At 40.7% G+C, this 26,832-nt stretch overlaps 1 protein-coding gene across 1 annotated transcript; it reads left to right on the top strand.

The window, feature by feature from the left end:
- Positions 1-1,687: 1,687 nt before the first annotated feature.
- MRPL1 (mitochondrial ribosomal protein L1) lies at positions 1,688-20,621 on the top strand. The gene is made up of 9 exons (XM_083367194.1): positions 1,688-1,741; positions 3,220-3,325; positions 5,309-5,564; positions 8,069-8,152; positions 9,509-9,580; positions 11,264-11,375; positions 15,550-15,650; positions 16,915-16,996; positions 20,168-20,621. The coding sequence occupies exons 1-9, from the start codon at positions 1,705-1,707 to the stop codon at positions 20,317-20,319; spliced, it is 1,002 nt and encodes a 333-aa protein (XP_083223320.1). The 5' UTR covers positions 1,688-1,704; the 3' UTR covers positions 20,320-20,621.
- The last annotated feature ends 6,211 nt before the right edge of the window (positions 20,622-26,832 follow it).

Raw genomic sequence — 26,832 nt, 5'->3', positions numbered from 1 at the left:
GGGGGTCAACCTATTTTCCAAAGCACCTGAAGGCCAGACAAGGAATGTCAAGCACCTTCCATCCAGACAAACAGATGGAAACTCTATCAAGAAGAAGATTCAACCTAAGCTCCCACAACTTCAGAAGGAAATCTGTTCCATTGGTTGATGGTTTTCAGTGTCAGAAAATTTCTCAAATAAGGAGAAATTTTCTGGCAGTGAGAACCATCAGCCAATGGAACAGATTGCCTTCAGAAGTTGTGGGAGCTTCATCACTGGAAACTTTAAAGAAGAGACTGGACTGCTATCTGTTAGAAATGGTGTATGGCAGGGGTCTTCAAACTCGGCCCTTTTATGACTCATGGACTTCAACTCCCAGAATTCCTCAGCCAGCGTACCTGGCTGAGGAATTCTGGGAGTTGAAGTCCATGAGTCATAAAAGGGCCGAGTTTGAAGACCCCTGGTGTATGGTCTCCTGCTTGGGCGTAGGGGCTGGACTAGATGACCCACAAGTTTCCTTCCAACTCTGTTATTCTATTCTCTTAAGCACCAGGCTAAAAATCAAAAGACTTGGTGAGCTTGGACCAGTTACTCTGTCTCATCCAACTCACCCCACAGGGTTGTTGTTGTATGAACAATAGGAGGAGGAAGGTGCATTGGATATGTTTGCCACCTTGAATTATTTGTAAAAGTAACAAAGGCAAGATTTAAAAAAAATCTTTCAAAAAATGGCAGGATTTGCCTAACGACGGCAACTAGAATTGTCAGAACTGCTTTCGTCCATCAGCCCCGGTTTCCCGGTCCCAATTACACTGGTAAGCAAGGGCTAGCGTAATAGTTGAATAGTTGTAAAGGTAAAGGTAAAGGTTCCCCCGCACATGCGTGCTAGTCGTTTCTGACTCTAGGGGCCGGTGCTCATCTCCGTTTCAAAGCCGAAGAGCCAGCGCTTGTCTGAGGACATCTCCATGGTCATGTGGCCGGCATGACTGGACACCAAAGGCGCACGGAACGCTGTTACCTTCCCACCGTAGTGGTCCCTATTTTTCTACTTGCATTTTTACATGCTTTCGAACTGCTAGGTTGGCAGAAGCTGGGACGAGTAGCAGGCGCTCACTCTGCTACACGGCGGCACTCGGGATTCGACCCGCCAAACTGCCGACCTTCTGATCGACAAGCTCAGCGTCTTAACCCACTGAGCCACCGCGTCCCTTGAATAGTTGTAATAACGTTGAAAACAATGTGAAATGTGATTTCTAGAAAGTCAGTAATATTTTCATATTGTAATGTCCTTTACAATCATTTACAGATGGAAAAGCATATTTGCATTAATGAACGCATGGATTATAAAACAATACCCACCGCAAACACTGGTGGGTTTACACATCAGGCTAAATCATGATTTAACTGACCATAATTTATTAAATAAGCTGCTGTTGGTTCATAAATCATGGTCTATAAACCCCAGGGAGCAGAAACCGGCAGGACTGCAAGGTGTGTTCCTAATAAGCCATGCTTCAAATAAGCCTTTAGTCTCAAGCAAACAAGCACCAGAGCACCCTTTGCTCGCGCAACCCTGTTAAATGCAAACAGTTCGCTGTCCACCTCGCGGTTCCGCTTTTTCTTTCCCCTGAAGCGGAACCTTTCTTTCCGAGTCCCCGTGGCCGGCCGGACCGCTTTGGCAAACGCACCTCTGCGCTTTTTTTTTTTCTTCTTCCCCCGGCGAAGATGGCGCTCCCCGTAGTACGATGCTGCTTCCAGAGAGGTGAGCGTCTTGATCCGGCGTGGAAAACTGGGTGACCACCTCCTTGGAAGCCCCCTTTCCCCCCCCTTCCTTCCCACCTTAATTTCTCTCCAAAATGGAGACTTTGGGCTTTGACATTAATAATAATAATGTATTATATGGCTACGCTCCGCGCGACTCCCAGCGGGACGGTGGGTTTAGAATGCGGCTATTGCTGCAGAGTAGCCCCAAAGGTGCTTAATCACGAGGCAACTGGACTTTCTTGTTTTTCTTTGAAGAAAGTCCAGTTGCCTCGTGAAAAAGCGCCTTTGGGGTAACTATGACCTGGGTGACTGAGAATCTCCATGGACATTTGGATGTAGAGTAGCGTTTCTTAATCACTTGCCAAATATTAAAGATGTTTGCAAAAATCATAGTCTTTTCATTGTTTAAATTTGCTGAAAATAGGGTTTTTCATGCAAAATATGTATGCTAATATCTAATAGGGCTAATATGGTTAGGTTTACATGATAAATATTCTGTGAACATGTCATCCCCCTGAAAGCTTTCATCAGCCAGCAAAGCCATGGATCTAATTAACAGCAGTGGTTGAACTCACCATCATAATTTGTATGATTATATGTTATATATTGTAATATACAGTATAGAATTTTATGTATTTATTATTTTTTTTACTTCCCTATAAGGTGACTTTGGGCAGCTTACAAGTAATTATTAACTATTCTAATATAATAATTACCAAATATGCAGTTTAAACCATTTATATTTGCCAGACAGAGGATTTTTCTTCCACTGAATGAGAAGCTACTTAATTGTTTTATGATTAATTATTAATTATAAGCTGTTCATACAATCTCTTTTTAGGGATATTGGCTGGTATTGCTAAAAAAGCAGTGGAAGATTTAGACAATAATGGCCAAAAGCAAAGAAGCAGATGAAATGCTTTTGAAGTAAGGCAAATTTCCCCAAATCCAGGTTTTTAAAAAAGAATTCCAGATATACCTTCAGCTGACTGGCTTTTGCTCTTCCTTCACCACCCCTCCTCCCCCGGCCATCAAAAGTTATACACTCTGGCTATGAGTGAATGATTCTAAAGAAAACATCTACAAGTACCTCTGAAAAAATAAACTTTTTAGATTATGCTGTTATATAAAATAGAGCCAGTTCTGACAGCAATTCTAAATTGAAATCTGATTTCTCCAGTGCCCCATTTGGCTGTAGATGAAAAAAAGGTAATTACAGTTGTAATTTTACTTTTTTAAAAAAAATCCCGTAGTTATCCAAAATATATTTTTAAATTTGAGAATGGGAAAGTCTAGTTAGTTCTGCCACCACCATGTTGCAGTACTTCCAAATATGTGTTGTGTAGAGATCTTTTTCTGTTACAAAGGTCTAGAAAAGTCACACCACCTTATGCCATGAAGTGACATGACTAGCAGTGTATAACAACTTTGGATTGTTATTGCAAGAATGCACCCTCTGTTTTTGTCTTTCTACAGTTTTTGCTCAGAATCCTAGCCATATTCTCTCTAGAATTGTTCGGGATCCTGCAGTGGTTCCTTGTTATACCAACTTACTGGTTCCCAGTAGACAGTATGCTGCAAAGTAAGTACCGTAAATAAGGAAAATAATTTTGAACAGTTAACAGAAAAACATTCTCTCTCTCTCTCTCTCTCTCTCTCTCTCTCTCTCTCTCTCTCTCTCTCTCTCACTCTCACTCACTCACTCACACACACACACAAATGCATATCCATAGGTACGTACAGGTAATCCTTGATTTATGACCATTTGTTTAGTGATTGTTTGAAGTCCTAATGACACTGAAAACAGTGACTTATGACCGGTCCTCACACCTATAACCATTGCATCATACCAACAATCGTATGATCAAAATTCAGGCACTTGGCAACTGGCATGTAATTATGACAGTCGCAGTGTCCTGTGGTTGTAGGATCATCATTTGTGACTTTCCCATTGACAAGCAAAGACATTGGGAGAAATCAGATTCATTTAACAACCGTGTTAACAGTCATGGTGGTTTGCTTAATGATCGCAGCTAAAAGATCATAATAATTGGGTGCAACTCATTTAACTGCCTTGCTTAGCAACGGATGTTCCAATTTCAATTGTGGTTGTTAAGTTGAGGACTACCTGTACATAGTAGCATAAATAGAAATATTCAGCGGGGCCAGACAAACTTCAAACTCAGTAGTATCTCAGATATGCAATCTATTCTTACATAAAGGACACTATCCACTGTAAAATATACTATCTAACATTTTGTAAAATTCAAACTGTCTCTTGTACTCTATGCAGGCAATTGTGAAATGCATTGGCTTCTTAGGGATGCATTTATAAATATAATGTTTTGTACGTTGAAAACATATATAGTAGATGTGTTTTAATTATGTTCAAAAGCTGGCTCCATGCAGTATTAGTTATAGTTAAAAATATGAAGTCAGATTTTGTTCATCCTGACAATCATCCACAGAGACAAATAGTCAACATATAAAATTGAATAATTTAAAATATTTTCTACTCACATTAATGGCATAATCTTTATTTGTTGGGGAACAATTAAATTATTAATTTTAATTAAATTTCTAGTTCCAGAAGTTTGTCATGAAGCAGAGCTGAACTTATTAAAACAGAAAGGAAAGTAGTTCATCTGGAACCTTGTTTAATGTTTTCTAGTTTTGGACCTAATCCACAAATGTGAAAAGACTTCTAATTTATATTTAATTTCTTGTCTCTGCTTCTCTTTTTCCTGCATGTCTCATACCGGTAATTGAAAATAATGATAGCTAGTTACCAGTGTCCTTTGGGTATAGCAAATACTTTTCTTAAAATTAAGCAGATTTCTAGTACACTATAAGCTGTGTTTTCTTCTTAGTTTTGGTATGGATTAAGACGCGGTGGCTCAGTGGGTTAGGACACTGAGCTTCTCGATCAGAAGGTCGGCAGTTTGGCGGGTCGAATCCCGAGTGCCGTGTAACAGAGTGAGCGCCTGTTACTCGTCCCAGTTTCTGCCAACCTAGCAGTTCGAAAGCACGTAAAAAATGCAAGTAGAAAAATAGGGACCACGACGGTGGGAAGGTAACAGCGTTCCGTGCGCCTTTGGCGTCTAGTCATGCCAGCCACATGACCACGGAGACGTCCTCGGACAAGCGCTGGCTCTTCGGCTTTGAAACGGAGATGAATACCGGCCCCTAGAGTCGGAAACGACTAGCACGCATGTGCGGGGGAACCTTTACCTTTAGCTTTAAGACAACTCTCATCTTTAAGGCGGTCTATGCTATGCTAGTTTTTTAAAATTGTTTTATTTTATTTATTTAATTAGTTTTCTATACCGCCCTATTCCCGAAGGACTCAGAGCGGTTTACAGGGCAATATTTAAAAGACAATATAAATTAAGATATAAATAGAATTAAAAAGAATTAAATTAATAATAGCCCAACAATAAAACAATGTTAAAACTTAAAACTAAAACCCCCTCAGTCCAGGCCAGATAGATCGAAAAGCCAAGTTTTCAGGTGAGTATTTATTCTGCACAGCTGCATAAAACAGTCTGTTTCTATTTCCTTAAAGATTACCTAGGAAATATAGAAGAGCCACCCAGGAAAAAAAAGCAGCCTCAGAGCTGAAGGAAAAAGAGGAACGTTATAAATTGCCTTTACCGCTGGAGCCAAAGGATGATGTTTATTTGACTTGGTGTTATCAAAAACCGGTTTATGATACAGAAGCAGCTTTAGAGCTTTTGAAGAAATTTCAACCACTGGATTTTACACCCCCCACCCAGGAATTATATGCACATTTCACCTTGAATATGGCATCGGAAAAGAAGGTATTGGGTCCTTTTTTACAGCCTTAGTTGGTAGCTGGAATTATTTTTTTAAAATTTATATATATATATTATTCAAGACAAAGTTAAAATACAAAATAGAAAACTCCTCCCCCCAAAAATCCAAAGAGAGAAAAAAGAAGCAAAACCCCCAAAACATTAAAAAGAAAAAGGTGCATTTTAAAAAAAAAGACCAACACATATACACATATTATCCCCTCCTAGCTGAATACTGATTAATACATTACTACAACATTAGTAGCTGGCATTATTTTGGAGATGTTGTTAAGAATGAAGTTTTTTTTTCCTTTTAATTAAACCAAACAAAAAATGCGAGCACTTATCAGTACGAGAATTAACAGAAGAGATTATAACCAGAGACTGAGCTGCCTTATCAGCTTGTCGGTCAGGGTACTTTTGACAAACTTAACACGTTTTGGCAGTTGTAAGCACGGTTGGATAAAATTAGTCTGGAGAAAAACCAGGGTTCGGTTTGTGTTGTACGAGGGATGCTTTGAACAATTGAGCTCTCTCTACATACTGTTTAAAATCGGCAACAGTGTTAAAGCCCTAATAGTAAATAATCAAGATATCAAGGGTGGAATTAAGAGCATTACTGATTCAGAGACTTTTCTAAATTCCGTTGTATTTTTTTTACTCTTTTGAGTTGTCCTATGTTTTTAACCATGAGTATGGGTGAACGACTGGTTGTTTAATAACCTTCTGAAATTTTGATGGACTCAGAAAAAGTTACTTACAACCCATTCTTGAAGTTACAATTGGCATATAGATTTAGATTTAGATTTTATTAGATTTATATACTGCCCTTTCCCGAAGGACTCAGGGCGGTTTACAGGGCATTTTAAAATCATTCCAATACAAAATACAAAGTTAAAAGACAAATAAAAGATTAAATTATCCCTGAAAATAAAACCCAGTTAAAATTCTCAGCCTGGGTCAGAGAGCTCAAAGAGCCAAGTCTTCAGGTCCCGGCGGAATGAACGCAGGTCAGGGGCAGTCCTGAGCTCCACGGGCAGCTGGTTCCACAGGGCAGGCGCACCCACAGAAAAGGCCCTCCCCCTGGGTGTTATCCGCCAGCAATCTTTTACCGGCGGCACCCTGAGAAGACCCTCTCTTTTGGGCACCAGGGACCACCGGTTCTGTGGAGAGAGGTTTTTCTGCGGATCGGAGGGGGCGTGGTTTTGTGTGCTACCTGCATCTCATGGAGAGGGCTTTGCTTGTTTGTGCGGACCGGTTCCTGGCATGCCACGGACTGGTACTGGTCCACGGACTGGAGGTTGGGGACCCCTGGCATATATAACTCTCCCGTGGTCACATGGTTGTATTTTGGATGTTAGGCAACCAGCTCCCATTTACGACCAGTTGCAGAGTCCTGCAATCACATGACTACAATTTCTGATTTTTTTGCTGGTTTCCATTTGGGAGAACAGACTCGCTTAACACCCACATGGTTCTCTTAACATCCATGTGATTTCCTTAACAATTGTGGACTCTCTTTAACAACTCTTAGAAAATCAAGCCAAGGCATGTGATTTGCTTCACCACCACCCTGTCGTATGACCAAAATTATTGTGGTTGTCGAGTGAGGACTACTTGCAGTTTACATTTTCGATTGTTAGTTCCCTTGAATTCTTTGTGAATGAAATTGCAAAATATGAAGTGATGTAATAAATCTTGTTTTCTTCCGCTTATGCTTTCAGTTCATTAGCTATTTGGATTCTGCAATGTATACCTTTATAATCTCTTTAAAAAATAACTTTTAACATCTTGCTATGGGTGTTACTTGTACTAAAGGATTATTGAGATTATTAGATTACAAACTGAAAAAAAAAAGCAAAGCATCCTGACCTTTTCTTTTCTTTATGCATTTATTTCACTTGTCTTTCTAGGCCATATCTTTCCATGGGAACAATTACTATAACAGTTAAATACAAGATAGCATATTGTTATTAAAACTTTTTTAAAAAAAATATGTATTTTCCCCCCCAGTGCATTGAAATGTAAACAGGATAAAACCAAGGCGTAAATCATAACAGTAGAACAGTTAAAAATTGTGCTTCTTAACCATGCCGTATTTCAGATGCATAGACTTCAATTCCCAGAATTCTGCAGTCAGGCCGTCGTTGGGAATTCTCCGAGTTGGAACTCACACATATAAAAAACATCAAAGGGTCCAGCTTGATTAAAAGCACAGCAAATATGTCAGTGAAAAGTTCCTTCAGGCACTGCTTCTAAAAAGATTTATAGTAAATCCTTTGAATGGAGTTCTGTAAGCTTTAGAATCATTCTTGAGACAGCTTGAAAAATGTATATGTACCGGTATGAGTATATATGTGTCTATGTGTCTATATGTATATGAGTATATGTGTGTATATCTATATATCTAATCAATATAGCTATATATAAAATTTCTCATGTATCAAATACTTACTTTGTTGAATCAGATAATGTGGATTTTTTTTCTCCTTTTGCTTTTATACTTCCAGAAAACTATGGGACCATTTATTAGCACTCTTTTGTTGCCTTACCGTTTCACAGATGTCATCCCCAAGATTTTAGTATTCACACAGGTGAGCTATTGAGCATTGAGTCAAAAATACTTCAGTCACTTGCATATGTTACATTGGCATGCAACGTCACTCTGTTCCCCTGAGACATGAGGAATAGTGGATGAGGTTTGCTTAAGGTGTCAGGTATTTCCTTTATGTGTAGAGACTCAATTTATTTGATTTTAATGTGTGAAGAACAAGAAGAGCACTTTAGAGAAAATAGAAAAGGGATCTTGGGTATCCCATATTATAGGGGTGGGCAATTTAATTTTCCCAAGGGGCCGGATGAGAAACTGGGACTGGTTGTTATTGTTTTTATTCCCATTTATATCCCGCCCTTCTCCGAAGACTCAGGGTGGCTTACAATCTAAAGCACAAATCAATGTGCTTAGCAATAGCCTTCATTCTATGTATATGCCTGCTTATTAGGGCTTTCGCCCCCCCCCCCTCCAGCAGCATTTTTACAAAGTCAGCTTATTGCCCACAACAATCCGGGTCCTCATTTTACCTACCTGGGAAGGATGGAAGGCTGAGTCAACCTTGAGCCTGGTGGGACTCGAACCTGCACTAATTGCAGGCAGCTGGTGTTACTTAAGGAGGCATTAGCCCACTGCTCCACTAAGGCTCTTGTTAATGGGGGGCTACCGCTGCCTTGGCCCCGATGCCACCACTTTGCCCCTGATGCTGCTAGCACCCACGATGCCAACACTGCCCACCGAGTCACCCGTCGCCAACACAGCCCCGCTCCCTCAACCGATGCCTCATTGATTCCTCACCCCCTGCTGCCAATGCCCCACCCCGATGCTGCTAATGTCCCGCCTCACCCACACCCCCAATGCCATGGGCTGGACTGGGACCACCCAAGGACCGTCAAATGCCCAGATCTGCCTTAATGCACGCTTAGACGTGGGAGATAGAAATCCTTCGAGCAAACAAAATCCTTAGGGAAGATGAGATTTAAGAGTACAGGTAGTCCTTGCGTTATGATGGCAATTGCGACTGGGATGGTAAGGCGTGTTGTCATGTGGCCACAATGTTTAGCTGCAATTTTGGCAGCCCCAATTGTTATCATAAGCCCAAGACACATGAATTATTAAATGGGAAGTGGAGAGATTCCCAGGTAAGGAGTGTGGCTGGGGGAGAGCTTGTGAGCACAGGAATGTTTTGTGTGTGTTTGCGTGTGTGTTTGCGTGTGTGTGTGTGTGTGTGTGTGTGGTGGTGGTGGTGGTGGTGGTGGTGACCACAGTAGAGCATAACTCACTGTCACATAACTGTCTCACTTAGCAACAGAAAATTTGGGCTCACTTGTGATTGTAAATCACAGACTACCGGTATTCCTGGCGTCTTCTGGCTAAATCATTTTTATTTTCCTTTCAGGATCCCAAAGAAGCAGATCTAGCATCCGAAAATGGAGCTGCAATAGTTGGAGGAATCGAATTAATTAACCCGGTATTTAAAATAGGTGTACACTCTTTAATCTCAGTTGAAATAAGTTCCATTAGTTCTTTGTAACTTTTCTGGGAACAGAATTTAAGACTGTGTGTGTGTGTGTGTGTGTGTGTGTGTGTGTGTGTGTATGTATGTGTGTATGTATGTATATATATACCTTGATAAGATTAAAAGTGCGAATCCCAGGCATATTAAAATTAACAAACTAAATAAACACTGGGGTGAAATAAGAAAAACTAAAACAGTTTTTATTGCTAAAAGATCAAGCTTTCGTTGGCTAACTGCCAACGTTGTCAGGATGGAAACGCTGGAGTGGGGAGATCGCGTTTATACTGTTGGTGTCTGCACTTACCGGTCTGTTTGTTGAGGTCGGCCGAATTTCTTTGAGTTGTTGCACATCCGTTTTTGGGGGATGTAGTTGTCTCTGGGTGTCTGTTGTCAAAAGTGGATGGCTGATAGTTTCATGTGTTGTAGCCATAGCTCTAGTCATTGCCTGTGTTCTTAATATATTGTTTATATATATATATATATATATATATATATATATATATATATATATATATGTATGTATGTATGTATGTATGTATGTATGTATGTATGTATGTGTATATGTGTATATATGTATATGTATGTATGTATATACATATACATACATATACATACTGCTCAAAAAAATAAAGGGAACACTTAAACAACACAGTGTACTGTATTTAATAGTAGGATGTCTTGTCTTGTGTTTCCTTTATTTTTTTGAGCAATATATATATGCGTTTGTATATGTGTATGTGTGTATTTATGTGTATATCTGTATATTTGTGTGTTTGTATATGTGTGTGTGTATTTATACGTGTATATCTGTATATACACATATAAATATGTATGTCTGTATTTTTGTGTGTCTTTATATATATACATACATACATACACATATATGTATATACAGATATACACATATAAATACACACATACACATATACAAGCACAGACAAAAATACAGACATACACATATATTTATATGTGTATATACAGATATACACATATAAACACACACACATATTACACACACATACACACACGTACACATATACACACATAAATATACAGTATTTGTCATCATCCAGAAAGAGCAAACACAAGATAGTAAGGAACACAGGAATATTATACGTTTGTGTTAGTGTCTCTGACTTAATCTGGACAGTTGCTACGCAATTCCTTGACACTCTTTTTGGAGGCTTCAGACGCCGCACGAGAGCCTGGCCCTCTCGCACAATTTCTGGTGGCCACATGAGACCGCATTGCATTCTCACACGGCTTCCGCAGCTTCCAAAAATCCTGCGTGAACTTGCATACTTTTGAGGATAGTTGTCAGGTGGTGGGTGAACCCTGGAAAGCAATCTAGAAATTGGAAGAAGAAATTTCCATCTGGGAATGAGCCGAAAGAACGTTGTTTTTAATTTCAGTTCAGATAATTCTGTTCTTTCAAATTTAAAGGGTTGCAAAGAGATTGTGTTGCATTTTAGGAGAAGCTAAAATACTGTTCACTTTATGTCTGCTCATTGTTCTTAAGTTTAGTTGCAAAGGGGATATAAATACAATCAGTTTGATTCATAGGTGCTTGTGTTGCATATATATCATAACTGCCAGAACGGTGAATCTTGAGCAATCTCCTTTTTTATTTTTCAGATTTTAAATGAGGAAATTAAGGCAGATTTTTATATCGCAGTCCCTGAAATAACAACAAAAATTAATCCTTTAAGGAATTTTCTGAAACAAAAGTACCCTTCCATGAGGAACGGTAAGGAAAGGTTGTTTCTTTTTTCCTCTGTAAAGAAAACCCTTTTTTTATTGAAAAGTTTTACAGTACATTTTATTTATAGCCAAACAAAACAAAACCCCTCCCAACCCCCTCCCCTCTTCCCAACCCTCCCCAACCCCCCCCCTCCCTCCCCTCCCCCCTCCCCGACTTCCCAGAGCTAAATACAAGGTATAAATGTAGAAACAATCATAATCTACCATATGCAAACAACAATAAACTATTAAATCTATCGCACTTTAACTCCTATAAAATGACTACAAGCAATATAAATATCACATCAATACTTATTCAAATGCTAAATGAAAATTTTTAGTCCCACATTTATTCTGGATGTAATCAATCCATTTTTTCCACTCCACAATATATCTCTGTTGCGAATGGTCTTTCAAATACGCTGAAATCTTTGCCATTTCCGCCAGGTTGGAAACTTTTAAAGTCCATTCTTCTATAGTCGGCAGTTCTTCCTTCTTCCAATATTGCCCTACTAAAAGTCTTGCTGCCGTAATTAAATTCAACATCAACTTAGTGTCCACAACAGTAGTGTCAGTAATAATGCCCAGTAAAAACAATTGCGGGCAAAACTTTATCCTTTTCTTAAATATCTTCTGCATATTCCACCAAATTTTAATCCAAAATGCTTTAACCTTCTTACAGGTCCACCATATATGAAAATACGTTGCATCTTCACCACCACACCTCCAACATTTAGGCTGGCAGTTCGGATACATACTTGCTATTTTTTTAGGATCTAAATGCCACCTATAAAACATTTTATAAAAGTTCTCTCTTAAATTTTGAGCTTGCGTAAATTTTACATTTCTCACCCAAATCTTTTCCCAAGTATCCATTGTAAAGAAAACCCTTTTTAAGTAAAGAGATTAAAAACTAACAACAACTAATGACTGAGAGGGGAGGAAAAAAAATAAAGAACAAAAGAAAGCAAATCGCGAAGGACCAGAGGAAAGAAAAAGAAATGCAAAGAAATGACTTCCAACTGTATTTTACAACATACAAATATAAATTTATACCAAGATCTTTGTCTAAATTTGCAACGTAACTTTTATTTTTTCTACCATCTACTTGCTTTTTCTAATCATCAAATCTATATATAATAATTTCATTTTTTTTCCCCACTTCGCCCAAACAATCCAGAAGGGGCTTCCAATCAATAAATGTCTTTTCTCTAATTAAAATTGCCAGTTTCACCATCTCAGTAACACCATCAACTTCACCATGTGGATAATATCAAATCTTTCCACTGTTATGTATATAAAAAGCCCTAATGCTCTTATCGTATGTAAATACAGCACCGTGAGTTTTTTTCCATCTCTTTGTCCATCAGTCCCAAAAGGACTGTCCCTGGTGTCAGTTTTATATCGGTTTTTAAGATCTTCTTTTTTTTTATTAAAGAGTTTTACAAAAACAAAATTTTACAATATATCCCCAAATCCCTCCCACCCCAAACCCGCCCACTTCCCCCCCACTTCCCAGAGCTAAATACAGGATTATAGTTACAATAATCATATTCTAAATAAAAATTATGCATAATATACAATTAACCAGCCTCCAGTCAGAGAATGTCGGCTGGTGGCCCCCAGGGGGAGGGCCTTCTCTGTGGGCGCTCCGGCTTTGTGGAACCAGCTGCCGGTTGAGCTCCGGATGGCACCGGATCTCCGCTCCTTCCGGCGCGGGTTAAAGACCCACTTATTTGAACAAGCTGGCCTGGCCTGATGGGGAATCACTTAGGGTTTTAATATTTATATATATATTTTATTGTTTTTATTGTGGGCAATAATTTAATTCTTTTTTAACTTTTGTACTTTTGTAGTTTTAAGATATGCCCTGTTCACCGCCCTGAGTCCTTCGGGAGAAGGGCGGTATAAAAATTTAATTAAATAAATAAATAAATAAATAATGTGCTTTAACTCCCCTTTAACATAACTACAAACAAGTACCAATAACAATATCCCACTAAAATCTACTCATAAGCTAAATGGAACTTTTTAGTCCCATATTTGTTCTGAATATAATTTATCCATCTCCTCCATGTAATTTATCCTCCCCTCTTTCCTGTGAATGATCTTTCAAATAAGCAGAAATCTTAGACATTTCTGCAAGATTCGAAACTTTAAACACCCATTCTTCTATAGTGGGCAAACTATCCTTCTTCCAATATTGTCCCACCAGTAACTGTGCTGCTGAGGCAAAACTCACTTAACAAATGTCTCACTTAGCAGTAGAAATTTGGGGCTCAATTGTGGCCATAAGTCAAGGACTTAACTAACCTGTACACTAAAACTACCTTTATACATTTTAGACATTTTTTTTTCTGGTGACAAATACCAACTGCACCTAATTATAGAAAAAAATCTCTTTTAAGATTATAACACAATGCAAATTTCAAACTCTCATCCACATATTCGCCTATTGTTTTATTTAGATATTGCACCCCATTTTTTGTCCCATTTTATTGCACGTTCTTCCACTTGTTTTTCTGCATCAAATTTCAGTAAACGTTTATACGTTTTAACAATAAAGCGTTCAGCATTTGCATGATGTTTTTTAAGGATCTAATTTTTCAAAAAAATTCTTTTTCACTATAGCTTGGTAAGACCATTAGATCAGTGGCCCCCCAATCTTTCTGGCGTTGTGGACTAGCAAGGTGGGGGAGGGGGAGAGAAATAAGTTGGTTCCATGTGCCTGCCACTCACACAGATGGAGGTTCACACACACGGGTGAGTGTCCTCCATTCACAAAAATGAAGCTGCATGCACATGCTGGCCTGCCACTTGTATTTTTTATTTTTTATTTTAATCCCATTTATATCCCGCCCTTCTCCGAAGACTCAGGGCGGCTTACAATTTAAGCACAAACCAATGTGCTTAGCAATAGCCTTCATTCTATGTATATGCCTGCTTATTAGGGCTTTCGCCGCCCCCCCAAGCGGCATTATTACAAAGTCAGCTTATTGCCCCCAACAATCTGGGTCCCCATTTTACCTACCTTGGAAGGATGGAAGGCTGAGTCAACCTTGTATGGCCCTGTTCCAAGCAAGCTGTGCCCCAATACCGACCCAGGGGTTGGGGACCCCTGCATTAGATGAAATGGGATTACCTAGGATTGAACTGTAAAGGGGAATTTCTTCATTGTACCTTTCTTCCAGAAGTGACTTCAATAGTTCATACATAAAATGGTAAAGATAAAAGTTCCCCTGCACATGCGTGCTAGTGGTTTCCGACTCTAGGGGCCGGTGCTCATCTCCGTTTCAAAACTGAAGAGCCAGCGCTTGTCCGAGGACGTCTCCGTGGTCATGTGGCCGGCATGACTAGACGCCAAAGGCGCACGGAACGCTGTTACCTTCCCACCGTAGTGGTCCCTATTTTTCTACTTGCATTTTTACGTGCTTTCGAACTGCTAGGTTGGCAGAAGCTGGGATGAGTAACAGGCGCTGACTCTGCTATGCGGCACTCGGGATTCAACCTGCCAAACTGCCGATCTTCTGATCGACAAGCTCATACATATCAACTACCAATCAGTAAACAATGACATTTCCTTGTTTCTTTGTTATTGATATTAGGATCATGTTAAACTTTTATGTCTAGTCTAGTGAAAAGAAGTGCTGGGGTGACATGATAGCAGTCTTCCAATATCTGAGGGGCTGCCACAAAGAAGGGTGGGGTGGCTCAACCTAGTTTCCAAAGCACCAGAAGGCAAGACAAGAAGCAATGGGTGGAAACTAGAGAGGCAACCTGGAATTAAGGAGAAACTTCCTAACAGTGAGAACAATTAACCAGTGGAAAGGCTTGCCTTCAGAGGTTGTGGGTGCTCCATCACTGGAGGCTTTTAAGAAGAGACCGGAGAGCCCCTTGAATGGTATCGGATCTCCTGCTTGAGCAGGGGGCTGGACTAGAAGACCTCCACGGCCCCTTCCAATTCTGTTATTCCGTTATAAGCAGTGACCGTGAATCTCCGTTGTGTCCATGGAATTCCTCCCATTCTTTTAGTTTGTGGCAAGGCTCGGCCCACCGTCCTTTGGAATTCTTCCCAGTTGGAAAGAGAAATGGCAGAACAGCTTTTTTGCTTCCATGCTGGATGTAGGATATGTAAGATGGATTTAACTCTACTTCATGGGTTGTTGTTTTTTTTTAAACAGGTACCATTACTTACAATATCGCCGAGACGCTAAATTTCTTCAAAGTCTGCCATGAGTATTCAGTGACCGACGACAACCTTATCCAAACCCCCTTCGCAATGGTATGTTTTACCAGGCATTTTGGCCAATGATTTGGCTGTGAGTTCAGCTTAGAGGAGTTTAATCATGTATTAAAAAATAATGTTTGACCGAAAATAAGCACCAACGCACTACTTGATTTCTTTCAGTTTGTAGTTTTGCTTTTTTGAAATAAGTCCTTCAGCGGAACGTAGTAGTACAACCTATTCGGGAATATTTAGCAAGTCATTACATGTTTGCTAATAGAAGAGTTTCCTTTCTGAAATATCCACAAAAGGTAGATGTACATGATACTTATTGCTAAGGGACTGCATGTAATAGTTCCTCATTGGTTGTTATTTCAGTACTTAAATAATCTTCACCATGCTGCAGGATGATGTATCCTGAAAGTTGGTTTTAAAATATTCTAAATCACAGGCTTGAATCAAACGGCACCTCTGGAACTCCAGTTTTAAGTTAAAATATTCTAAAGTGGCTAAAGTTTGGCCACAAGTCGTAGTACTGTTCTCTCATGAAGTTTGACTGAAATTGCAGGCAAGAAAGACAGAATTGGTGAGATGTCATCCATGTTAGTTGTTGTTGTTATTTGCTGCTGAAATCTGAACAGATGGCCATTTCTCGCGCTCTATGGTTGAAATGTTTAATAAGCCCAGCCATTAAATAAATCTGTACTGTTAGTCCTTGACTTACAACCACATTTGAGCCCAACATTTCCATAGCTAACCAAGATAGCTGTCCAACTTCCCCTTGGCTGGGGAATTCTGGGAGTTGACGTGCGTAAACCTTAAAATTGCCAAAGTTGAGAAATACTGCTCTATACATTTACAGTGATTGAATTTGAATAAAAAATAGAAGATACCGTTGTTTTTTTCACAACACGGTATTACTGGGCTGAAGACACTGATGATATTAACGGGACTTGCAGCCTTTAATTGATGAGAAAATGAAATAAATAAATAAATAAATGATTTTTTTTTATTAACAGGACTTGCAGCCTTTAATTGATGAGAAAATGAAATAAATAAATAAAAAAATGATTTTTTTTATTAACAGGACTTGCAGCCTTTAATTGATAAGAAAATGAAATAAATAAATAAATAAAAATAAATGATTTTTTTATTAACAGGACTTGCAGACTTTAATTGATGAGATAATGAAATAAATAAATAAATATTTTTTTTAATTAAATGAAAGCCCACTGCGTTAAGTATTTACCCCAGTCCCAGCAATTTTTATAAACCTGACAGCGTTTAATGTTTTTCTTTATTTTTGCATTAACTTTTTCAGTTGGACATGCCTAATGATCAGATACTTGCCAATCTGGACAGTATTATTAAGGACATTTGTAAACACAAACCTTCGAAATATGGTGAGCCACTCTTTTTAAAAATTTCTTAATCAATGCCGATAGCTAATGATGTTACTCAGATGAATATAAGATTGGGGGAAGCATTTTGCTAGCATCAAGGAGAAAACAGTTTTAAAAAAAACATGAACTGCCGCACTAAGCAGTTAAAAAACAGTAACAGAATGTCAGGCAACAATTGCTTAATAACATTGCTAATAATTTTGCTGCACATCTGCAAGCCATCTTAACTTCGCCTTCTTAAGAAGGAAATTTCTGAAAACCGTTTCATTCTTTTAAGAAGTTGTTTGGGAGTCTTGAGAACAACCTTCCGCTTTCAAGCGGCAAAAATTATTATACTGAGAAGCCCCGTTTTTGTTTTCCTGCAGAATTATTCGGTTAGAAAAATAATTTCTCCCTGCCAAAGCGTAGGCTTGGGAAACATTTACGCAGGAAGTTCCTATCTCGAAATGTTTTGAACAACCTTGAAGAACCGTATCAGATGTTTTGAGTTCCAAGTAAAAATGTTTGGGGTTCTGAGAATTTTGCTTTAAGGTCAGGGCAGAACGCATCATTTTGTTTTGGCGTCAGAACAATATGTGACCGTTTTCAAGGATTTGACTTTGAAATGTTCCAGTTCTTTTGAGGGTATGAGTTAAGCGGTTTTCTCCTGCAAGGACACACAGGGATTAGAACAGTTTGTTGAGGGGTTTTGTTTTGTTTTGTTGCACAGGTTTTTTTTTGGGGGGGAAGCACAAGTAGTCCTTGACTTACGGCTACAGTCGAGCCCCAGATTTCTGTCGTGAACAGTTACGTGAGTTTTGCCCATTTTTACGAGAGTTGTTAAGTGAATCGCTGCAGCTGCTAAGTTACTAATACGGTTGTTATTTGAATCTGGCTTCCCCATTGACTTTGCTTGTCAGAAGGTCACGAAAGGGGATCACGTGTCCCCGGGACACGGCAACCATCATAAATACATGCCAGGTGCCAGGGTCTGAATTTTGATCACGTGACCAGTGGGATGACCCAATGGTCGTTATGTGTGAAAAATGATCATAAGTCACTTTTTTCAGTGCAGTTGTAACTTCAAATGGTCACTAAAGGAATGGTTGTAAGTCGAGGACTACCCGTAGTTTTGGGGGTTTTTTTTAACCCTTTTCTGCTGCTGTTTTGATAAGGCTATTCATGCAGTGAAGCACTGGCAACTGCTCCTCCACCCGTACTTTTTGTTTTCGTGGTCGGCGTCTGAGATCTCACAATTTATTCCACTAACGCGGTGGCTCAGTGGGTTAGGACGCTGAGCTTGTCAATCAGAAGGTCGGCAGTTTGGCGGGTCGAATCCCGAGTGCCGCGTAACAGAGTGAGCGCCTGTTACTCGTCCCAGCTTCTGCCAACCTAGCAGTTCGAAAGCACGTAAAAATGCAAGTAGAAAAATAGGGACCACTCCGGTGGGAAGGTAACAGCGTTCCGTGCGCCTCTGGCGTCCAGTCATGCCGGCCACATGACCACGGAGACGTCCTCGGACAAACGCTGGCTCTTCGGCTTTGAAACGGAGATGAGCACCGGTCCCTAGAGTCGGAAACGACTAGCATGCATGTGCGGGGGAACCTTTACCTTTAGGACGTAATGTTTAAATTTATTTGAAAATATGGTTAATACATCACATTAAAAGTATTTGCCCTGTCTTCTTTCCTTTTTTAGTTTTGGACACCCAGGGCCTTTCTTGATTTGAACGTGGTTGCCAAGGATTGAGAAGCTCAGCCTGGACTGTAGCTCTTTCCCGTCATTGAAAGAATGAATATATTGTACATAGTGTGCTAAATTTGGTCCACAGCTGCACCCAGCCTTCTAAATCATGCCGGTTCTAAATAGGACCACTGAAAACAGACAGCCCTCGGCTTACAACTATAATTGAATCTGGAATTGTGGTCCTAAGTGTGCCACTCATTAAGCAAGTCGCTACACGACTGCACCTGATTTTACGATGTTGTTTTTTTTGCAACAGTTAGTGAATCACTAGGAGAGCGTGATAGTTCGTGGTTAAAGACGCTGAGCTTGTCAGCCCAGGTTCAAGACCTGCGTGCTTTGTGATGGGATGAGCTCCCGTTACTAGCCCCAGCTCCTTCCCACCTGACAGTTCAAAAGCATGCAGTTGCGAGCAGATAAATAGGTACCACTTCGGTGGGAAGGTAACAGTGGTCCATGGGCCTTGGCGTATAGCCATGCTGGCTGCATGACTACGGAAGCACCTTCGGATGAGGCTGGCTTCCGTCACTAGGAAATGGAGATGAGGATCACCCCCTGGAGTTGGACATGACTAGGCAGGGGACACCTTTATCTTTACCTAAGTGAATCACTGTGGTCGTTAAGCAAATGGAGCGGTCGTTAAGCAAACACCTTTTAACCGATGGACGTTTCTTTCCAAAATCCTAGTTTCCAATAAAAAAAAATGTAAATCATGACCAGCTGGTGAGCACCAAAAGTGTGACCATGTGACCGGGGGGAGGCCCTGCCCGCCTGTCTGTCTGTCAAGATTTTTGAATCGAGGTTGTTAAGTAGCCTGGGAAGATCCATTGGTTGTTAAGTGACCAGCCGTAAGCTGAGGACTACCTGTTCCTGGTTAAATCTCTTCCGCTGACTTGTGAGAGGTTTAAAGATGCTTATTTTTGCGTGGAGTTGCTATTTTAAACAGAACTTTCAATGATTTTGTACAGCGATGTCAGTGTTAGAACATCCACGCTCTGTCAACCAGCAATTGCTAGGTAAAGGTAAAGGTTTCCCCGCATATGCGTGCTAGTCGTTTCCAACTCTAGGGGCCGGTGTTCATCTCCGTTTCAAAGCCGAAGAGCCAGCGCTTGTCTGAGGACGTCTCCGTGGTCATGTGGCCGGCATGGCTAGACGCCAAAGGCGCACAACGCTGTTACCTTCCCACCATAGTGGTCCCTATTTTTCTACTTGCATTTTTACGTGCTTTCAAACTGCTAGGTTGGCAGAAGCTGGGACGAGTAACAGGCGCTCACTCTGTTACGCGGCACTTGGGATTCGACCCGCCAAACTGCCGACCTTCTGATCGACAGGCTCGGCCTCCTAACTCACTGAGCCACCGCGTCCCATCTAGCAATTGCTAGCAGTACAAAAATAAGCTGAATTCTTCCTTCTTACCACCTCCTCCTCTCTCTCTCTCTCTCGTTTCAGGTCCTTTTGTAACAAGTATGAGCATCCGAAGTTCAACTAGCGAAGCCTTAGATGTGAAAGTTGAACGATTTCTCTCTGAAGAATCTCTAGGACAGAAGTTGGAAGAAGCTGAAAAGATCAGCGAAGAAGAAAAGCAAGAACCGGATGATTAGAAGGTTGCAGAAATGTCATTTTCCTTCTATAAAAATTATAAAGGGCAGTTCTTGTACCCTCATCCATAGATTCCCTCAAGTTCTGGTCCTGAACAAGAAGATGGCACCGATATCGGAGACAAGGGAATTGTCTCCAACAGTGAAGCTCCTTGGCGCTGTTAGATCAACAGTCCCCCAAATTTGGGGCCCAGGTAGTATCTAGGAATTATCAATATTATAGGCTCGGCACATCTGGAGAGCCCGCCAGCACTGACACTATTGTTTCAGTGCAAACCATTCTCCGTTTGTAAAAAAAAAGATGTTTTATTAAAAATGAAAAGCTTTGTGTACAGTTTTTATTCACCTTGGAAGCCCTCATGTCCCTCAGGTTTTAACTGTTTTTTTCAATCCACAAATTGATTATATCTTAAGAGTCTTTTAAGGAAAAAAAATAAGAACCTGCTTTGGCAGGTTAATGTATGGGTGTGAGGCGTGTGTGTGTGTGTGTGTGTGTGTGTGTGTGTGTGTGTGTGTGTTAGGTTGTCCGTGGCTGCCAGTTGCATTCTGGAAAAAGTGCAGTGAGCACCTGGTTTTGGACATTCCCAATTGTTGTTCTTGTTGTTAGCTGCGAAGTCATGTCCGACCCATCGCGGCCCCATGGACAACGTTCCTCCAGGCCTTCCTGTCCTCTACCATCGTCTGGAGTCCATTTAAGTTCACACCTACTGCTTCAGGGACTCCATCCAGCCACCTCATTCTCTGTTGTCCCCTTCTTCTATTGCCCTCAACCTTTCCCAGCATTAGGCTCTTCTCCAGTGAGTCCTTCCTTCTCATTAGGTGGCCAAAGTATTTGAGTTTCAGCTTCAGGATCTGGCCTTCTAAAGAGCAGTCAGGGTTGATCTCCTCTAGGACTGACCGGTTTGATCGCCTTGCAGTCCAAGGGACTCGCAGGAGTCTTCTCCAGCACCATAGTTCAAAGGCCTCAATTCTTTGGCGCTCAGCCTTTCTTGTGGTCCAACTTTCACTGCCATACACTGCAACTGGGAAGACCATAGCCTTGACATTCACGATAGACACTAACAAAGATCTCATCTTCTGTCCACCTACTGTAACAAAAGCATCCTTCATCATTGCTTAAATTGACGTAAACATATTAATAAAAGAATATTTGTAGTTCAGGGTTGAAATGAGGGGTCCTTGGTGCTCTCTTGAGTTTGGTTGATCGCTAGCGCTGATGATGTTGCCTAGTTGGGCAATGAAAGGTCTGCAAGAAATCAACCAAGCTCAGAGAGCACCAAGGACGCCTCAATAAACATACTGCAGGAACAGCAATGCAGGTGGTCCTCGAGATGCAACCATAATGGAGCCTGCCCATTACTGTTGCATGAAGGGACAGCTGTAAAGCAAGGCAGTGTCGCTCAACGACCTCCATACCCAGAAGCCTGTTGGTGACTCCAGTTGTTTGTGGAGTTTGTGGAACTTCCTTAAAATAATTGTGAGACTACTATCAGCTTGCAGAATAGCATGAGCTGCCACGAGGCATTCAGCCTCTGTAAGAAAGCTCAGTCTCGCATCAGCCTTGCATCGTTTCTGCAAAAAACAGAAAGGTAAATTGGGTGCTGTTGGGCTCCGGAGCTGGCTGAGGAACAGGCTGAGACCTGCAAATCCCCTGGGTGGCTGGATGGGAAGTAGGCCAAGACTTGCAGGCTTTAACAGCCTCCAGTCATAACTAGCTTTTTTTGGGGTGGGGGGGTGTCTGCCATAACTTGATTAGTCGTATCTCGAGGACTACCTGTATCAATTTTCATAGTCAGAAACCTTGGTCTTTTGGACTCCCCTGAGTTTGGAAAAATGTCATTAGGCCTGTTAGATAGTAGTTCTCAGCTTTCAAACCGTTCGTTTAATGAATGTTCAAAGTTAAAAACAGTCCTGCAAAAAAAAAGTGACTTACAACTGGTCCTCGCACTTAAGACTGCGACAGAGTCCCTGCGAGTCACGTGCTCAAAATTTGGGTGCTCGACAACCGACATGTATTTACAATGGTTGCAGCATCCTGGGGTCATTTGTGACCTTCCCACCTGGAATGAGGGAAGCTGTTTTTTGTTAACTTCGAGGGGGGAAAAAGACCAAGACATAATTAAACACATCAGAAAAAAAAATGTTAAAACCAGAAAATAATCACGAACAGAAAATATATTTTTAACATTTTTGTAATCAATATTTTATACTTCCGTTGCAGACCATATTATAATTCCCACATATCCAGTAAATTGACGGGGGGAAAAAATTATCACTGATGAAACAAGATAATTCTTGCAGATCTTCCTGTTTCAGTTCATTTGACCTTCCTGTTGCTTCAACCCATGAACTTGTATCTGATATGTTTTCTAATACAGCTACTGACCCAAGTTTTCCAGTGCCATTTTTCAACTGATAAATGATCCAAAAACACTTCCTACACTGAGCAACTAACAATTTAGTTTTCAAAAGGGGGAAAAAAAGTAAGCTTCTTGGCATTTATCCCAATATTTTCTCTATTAAACATAAGGTAGGTTATACTCCTTATTTTGAGGACTGTGCAATTCATCAAACCCCATTTTTCCCCCCCAAAAAAATATTACCCATTTTTACATATTCCCTTCTATTCGCACCCTCCTCCCAATTTGGCTGAATAATTACGAGAGTTTTGTACAATTCCTATGGGGGTTAAATGTCATTGATGCAAAACCTTGAAATATAACTCCTGCTTTGAAGCTAATAGAAATCCCCCATCACCGCAGTGCTTGCCAGATATTGTCCAGTTGCCTTCCCAGATAGATAAATCTCAAGTTTCTTTTGAACTCCCGGAAGGATTTTGTCTGTCTCTTTTCCAGTAACCACATACAGGATACAGTTTGAAAGTTATGCCTTTGTAAGCGAAGAGGGGAAATGTAGTCTTTTGCAAAACTTGTTAACAGGGGATTTGCAAATTCCATTAGTCTCCCAGTGAGTGGGGGAATGTGTTAATTTGAATCCGTAAGGCGCAGTGTATTTTACATCTTAGGTGCTGTTCTAGCTCTCGTTCAGTAGAGGTCGGTAGCAAGGACAAACCGCAAATAAACTAGATGCCCACAGTCGGCCAATCATTAAACTGTCGCACACGGATGTATGCTTATGGATGTGTGCGCACACATGCACGTGTATTAGAAGTCAGCAACAGACAGATTAAAGGAACCTGTGTGCATTGTAAGGTTTGCTGTTTAGGAATAATTGATAGTTGATAATGCTAAGGATGTAGCTTGAACAGTGGATCCTATAATATGCCTGTAACTACCCAGACAGCCACTTCTTCCTGGTGTAGATTATCTGAAGGCCACTTTTAACCAAGGCTAGAAAAATTGCAGAGCCCAGAAATAAACTGGGAGCTGAGGACTGCCCCTGACCTCCGTTCATTCCGCCGGGACCTGAAGACCTGGTTCTTCAAGCTCTCTGGCCCAGGCTGAGAATTTTAATTTTTTTAATTTTAATTTTAAATTGGGGTTTTTACTCTTTCAGGGACTGTTATAATCTTTTTAATTGTTTTTAATTTTTGTATTTCTTGTTTTAATTCCCTGTAAACCGCCCTGAGTCCTTTGGGAAAGGGTATACAAATCCAATTAAATAAATAAATAAAAATAAATAAATAAACCTGGGGTTTTATTTTGGTGTAGAGGGAAAAAGAACTTGGCCACTGGGGGGCGCTCCTCTCTTACAAAGCTCAGTCACTCTCCGTTAAGGCTTTGAAATGTGCAGCAGTGATGGTTGTTTAGCCGTTATAAAATGAGGCCAGTTTTATGGGCGTGCATGGATGTGTGTCTGCTGACCTACACAACAGCTGAAGTGATTTCAAGGGCTGTTTGCCAAGACCACGGGCAAAGAGTTTGACAGACACCAAGTGCCTGCTACTTTGCAAACTGCAGATTTCATTCCATGTAATGCAAAGTCCCAACAGCCAGAACGAAACAGGCTGGCTGTTAAAGGGGGTGGGGGTGGGGGTGGGGGTGGCTTGTCACTGCATATTGATAGTCTGCAAAAATATGCAGGAGTTGCAGGTAGTCCTCGACTTACGACCACAATGGAGCCTAACGTTTCTGTTGTTAAGTGAGACATTTGTTAAGTGAGTTTTGCCCCCGTTTTGCAAACTTGCTTGCCAGAGTCGTTAAGTGAATCGCTGCAGTTGGTAAGTTAGTAACCTGGTTAAGTGAATCCAGCTTCCCCATTGACTTTGCGTGCCAGAAGGTTGCAAAAGGTGATCACGTGACACCCCCACCCCCCCACCCCGGGACACGGCAGCCATCATAAATATGAGTCAGTTGCCAAGCATTTGAATTTGGATCACATGACCATGGGGGGGGGAAAATGCTGCAACGGTCATAAGCGTGAAAAACGGTCGTGTTACTTTTTTTCAATGTTTTAAGCCAGGGGTGTCACGGGCTGGACGCATCCCAACGAAACCGCTTCACCCCATTGCCGGCAATGGGGGAAAAGCTCTGATACGTCGCGCGACGTCACGTGACGCCGGGAGTTCGACATGTCTGTTTTAAGCAAATGGTTGTAAGTCAAGAGCTGCCACTTTAAATTTGCAATAATTGTATTGTTTCTTAGCAAAAGCAATACTCCAAACAAATTAGGCACCTTAATTAAAGGGTCTGAGCAAAGATAAAAGACAAGTTTTTCTTTTTTTCTGTTCAATTGAGTCCCGTTCTCAGACGTTGCCTGGACAAGTCCCTGCGGTTTTCTTGGCAAGGTTTTCAGACGTGCTTTGCGACTGTCTGCTTCCTAAGGACGAGAGAAAGTATCATTGGCATTGCTGTGGGTTCAATGTTCTGATGCAGGCAGTCTATGACTTATGATCAGTTACTTTTATGAACTTTAAAAGTTTTCACAGATCTCCTCAAGTCTAGTTGCAACCCAGATTTGAAGTTCTGATAGCCATCCCTCCCAATCCCCCAAGGTCACATGATCACATTTTGGGCACTCAGTCCTACAATTACAACCATTTGTAGCATCCCACGATCATGTGACTGATTTGCCATGTTCTTTTTGCTGGAAACAGGCGTTTATTTCCAGGTTTTGGCAAATAAAGCCCATTGCAGACAACGCATTCACGTAGCGTCCACAGTGTTCGCTCTATGATTGCCACATTCACTTCACCGCCACAAAAAAGGTAGCGAAATCAGGCATAGTCGTGTGGTGACCTGTTTAACAACCGGTACCACTTAGGACCTGGTAGAGGACAGGAAGGCCTGGAGGAACATTGTCCATAGGGTCGCGATGGGTCGGACACGACTTCGCAACTAACAACAACCACTTAGGACCACAATTCCAGCTCTCCGTTCCGATTCCTTTTTGCATTCATTCTCCAAACATTTTCATTAGGGTCCACTGCCACGGCTCTTCTCCGAAGCACATTCCAGCTGCCTGACACAACCTGCCACTTTAAAAATAAAACAATCCTGCAAACCGCAAGAGGTTGTGTAGGGCTTGAGCTGACCTCTGCTTCAACTTGCAGTCTTGACTATAAAGATTCCTCCCCCCCCCTCCACCCATGAGAAGTGCACCTCCTGACGTGGTCCCTTTTGTCAAACCTTTTTGCCATTTCTAAATTTATGCGCGGCTGAACTGCACCACAGTGGGGACTTTGCAGCTATTAATACTTTTTTTTAAAAAAAGATGGAATCACATTACAGAAGAGGTCAGGTGGCATCTTTGAAGCAAAAGCTGTATGGTCGTCTTCGGAGCTATCTGTCAAAAAGGAAATTTGGCATTGCGAATAGAAAAGCGTTGCTTTATTTTTAATGCAGCAAAAGCAATGCATGTTTACCGGCCCTTCTCTTCATAGTTTTTTTAATTATGTATTTAATTATTTTTTAACTTTTGTAATTCTGTCTTTTATTCTTGCCCTGTTCACCGCCCTGAGTCCTTCGGGAGAAGGGCGGTATAGAAATATTAATAAATTAAATTAAATTAAATTAATAGTTTACGGGTCTTGCCTTCGGCTTTGGAAATAATTTTCTTTAAAATATTCATTGGATTCTAATGCAGCAAGTGACTACTAGGAGATACATTGGCTACTGGAGTGTGGATTATAAAACATTTTTGCTTGAAAAATAGCAATAGGGAGATCAGTCTGTAGCTTTTTTCTAATTGTGAACTATAAGCTTGTTCCTATATCCTAGATCTGGAAAAAACCAATCAAATATGTTGAAATATTTCTATTGATTTAGCAAACCAATCAACAAGTTGTCTTTATTTTCCAGAATCAGTCAGTCCTATTTAAAAAAAAAAACTTATTTTGCCCAGATAAATTCAGTCTCTGAATATGGAAATCTTATACTTACTTGGATGGACTTCAGGTCTTTCGATTCTCACCAGTGGCTAGTTGATTATGGAGTTGTAGGTCCACAAGTCCAGATGGCAGCCAGATTGGGAATGCTGATCAAAACTTGTACTCAACAATACTGAAGAATGTACAGGTAGTCCTCAACTTATGACTACAGTTGAGCCCAAAATTTA

This window comes from Vipera ursinii (assembly GCF_947247035.1).
Source record: "Vipera ursinii genome assembly, chromosome: 7".
Taxonomy (NCBI): domain Eukaryota; kingdom Metazoa; phylum Chordata; class Lepidosauria; order Squamata; family Viperidae; genus Vipera; species Vipera ursinii.
Note: the sequence above shows the minus strand (reverse complement) of the source record. Positions and strands in the feature narration are given on the sequence as shown.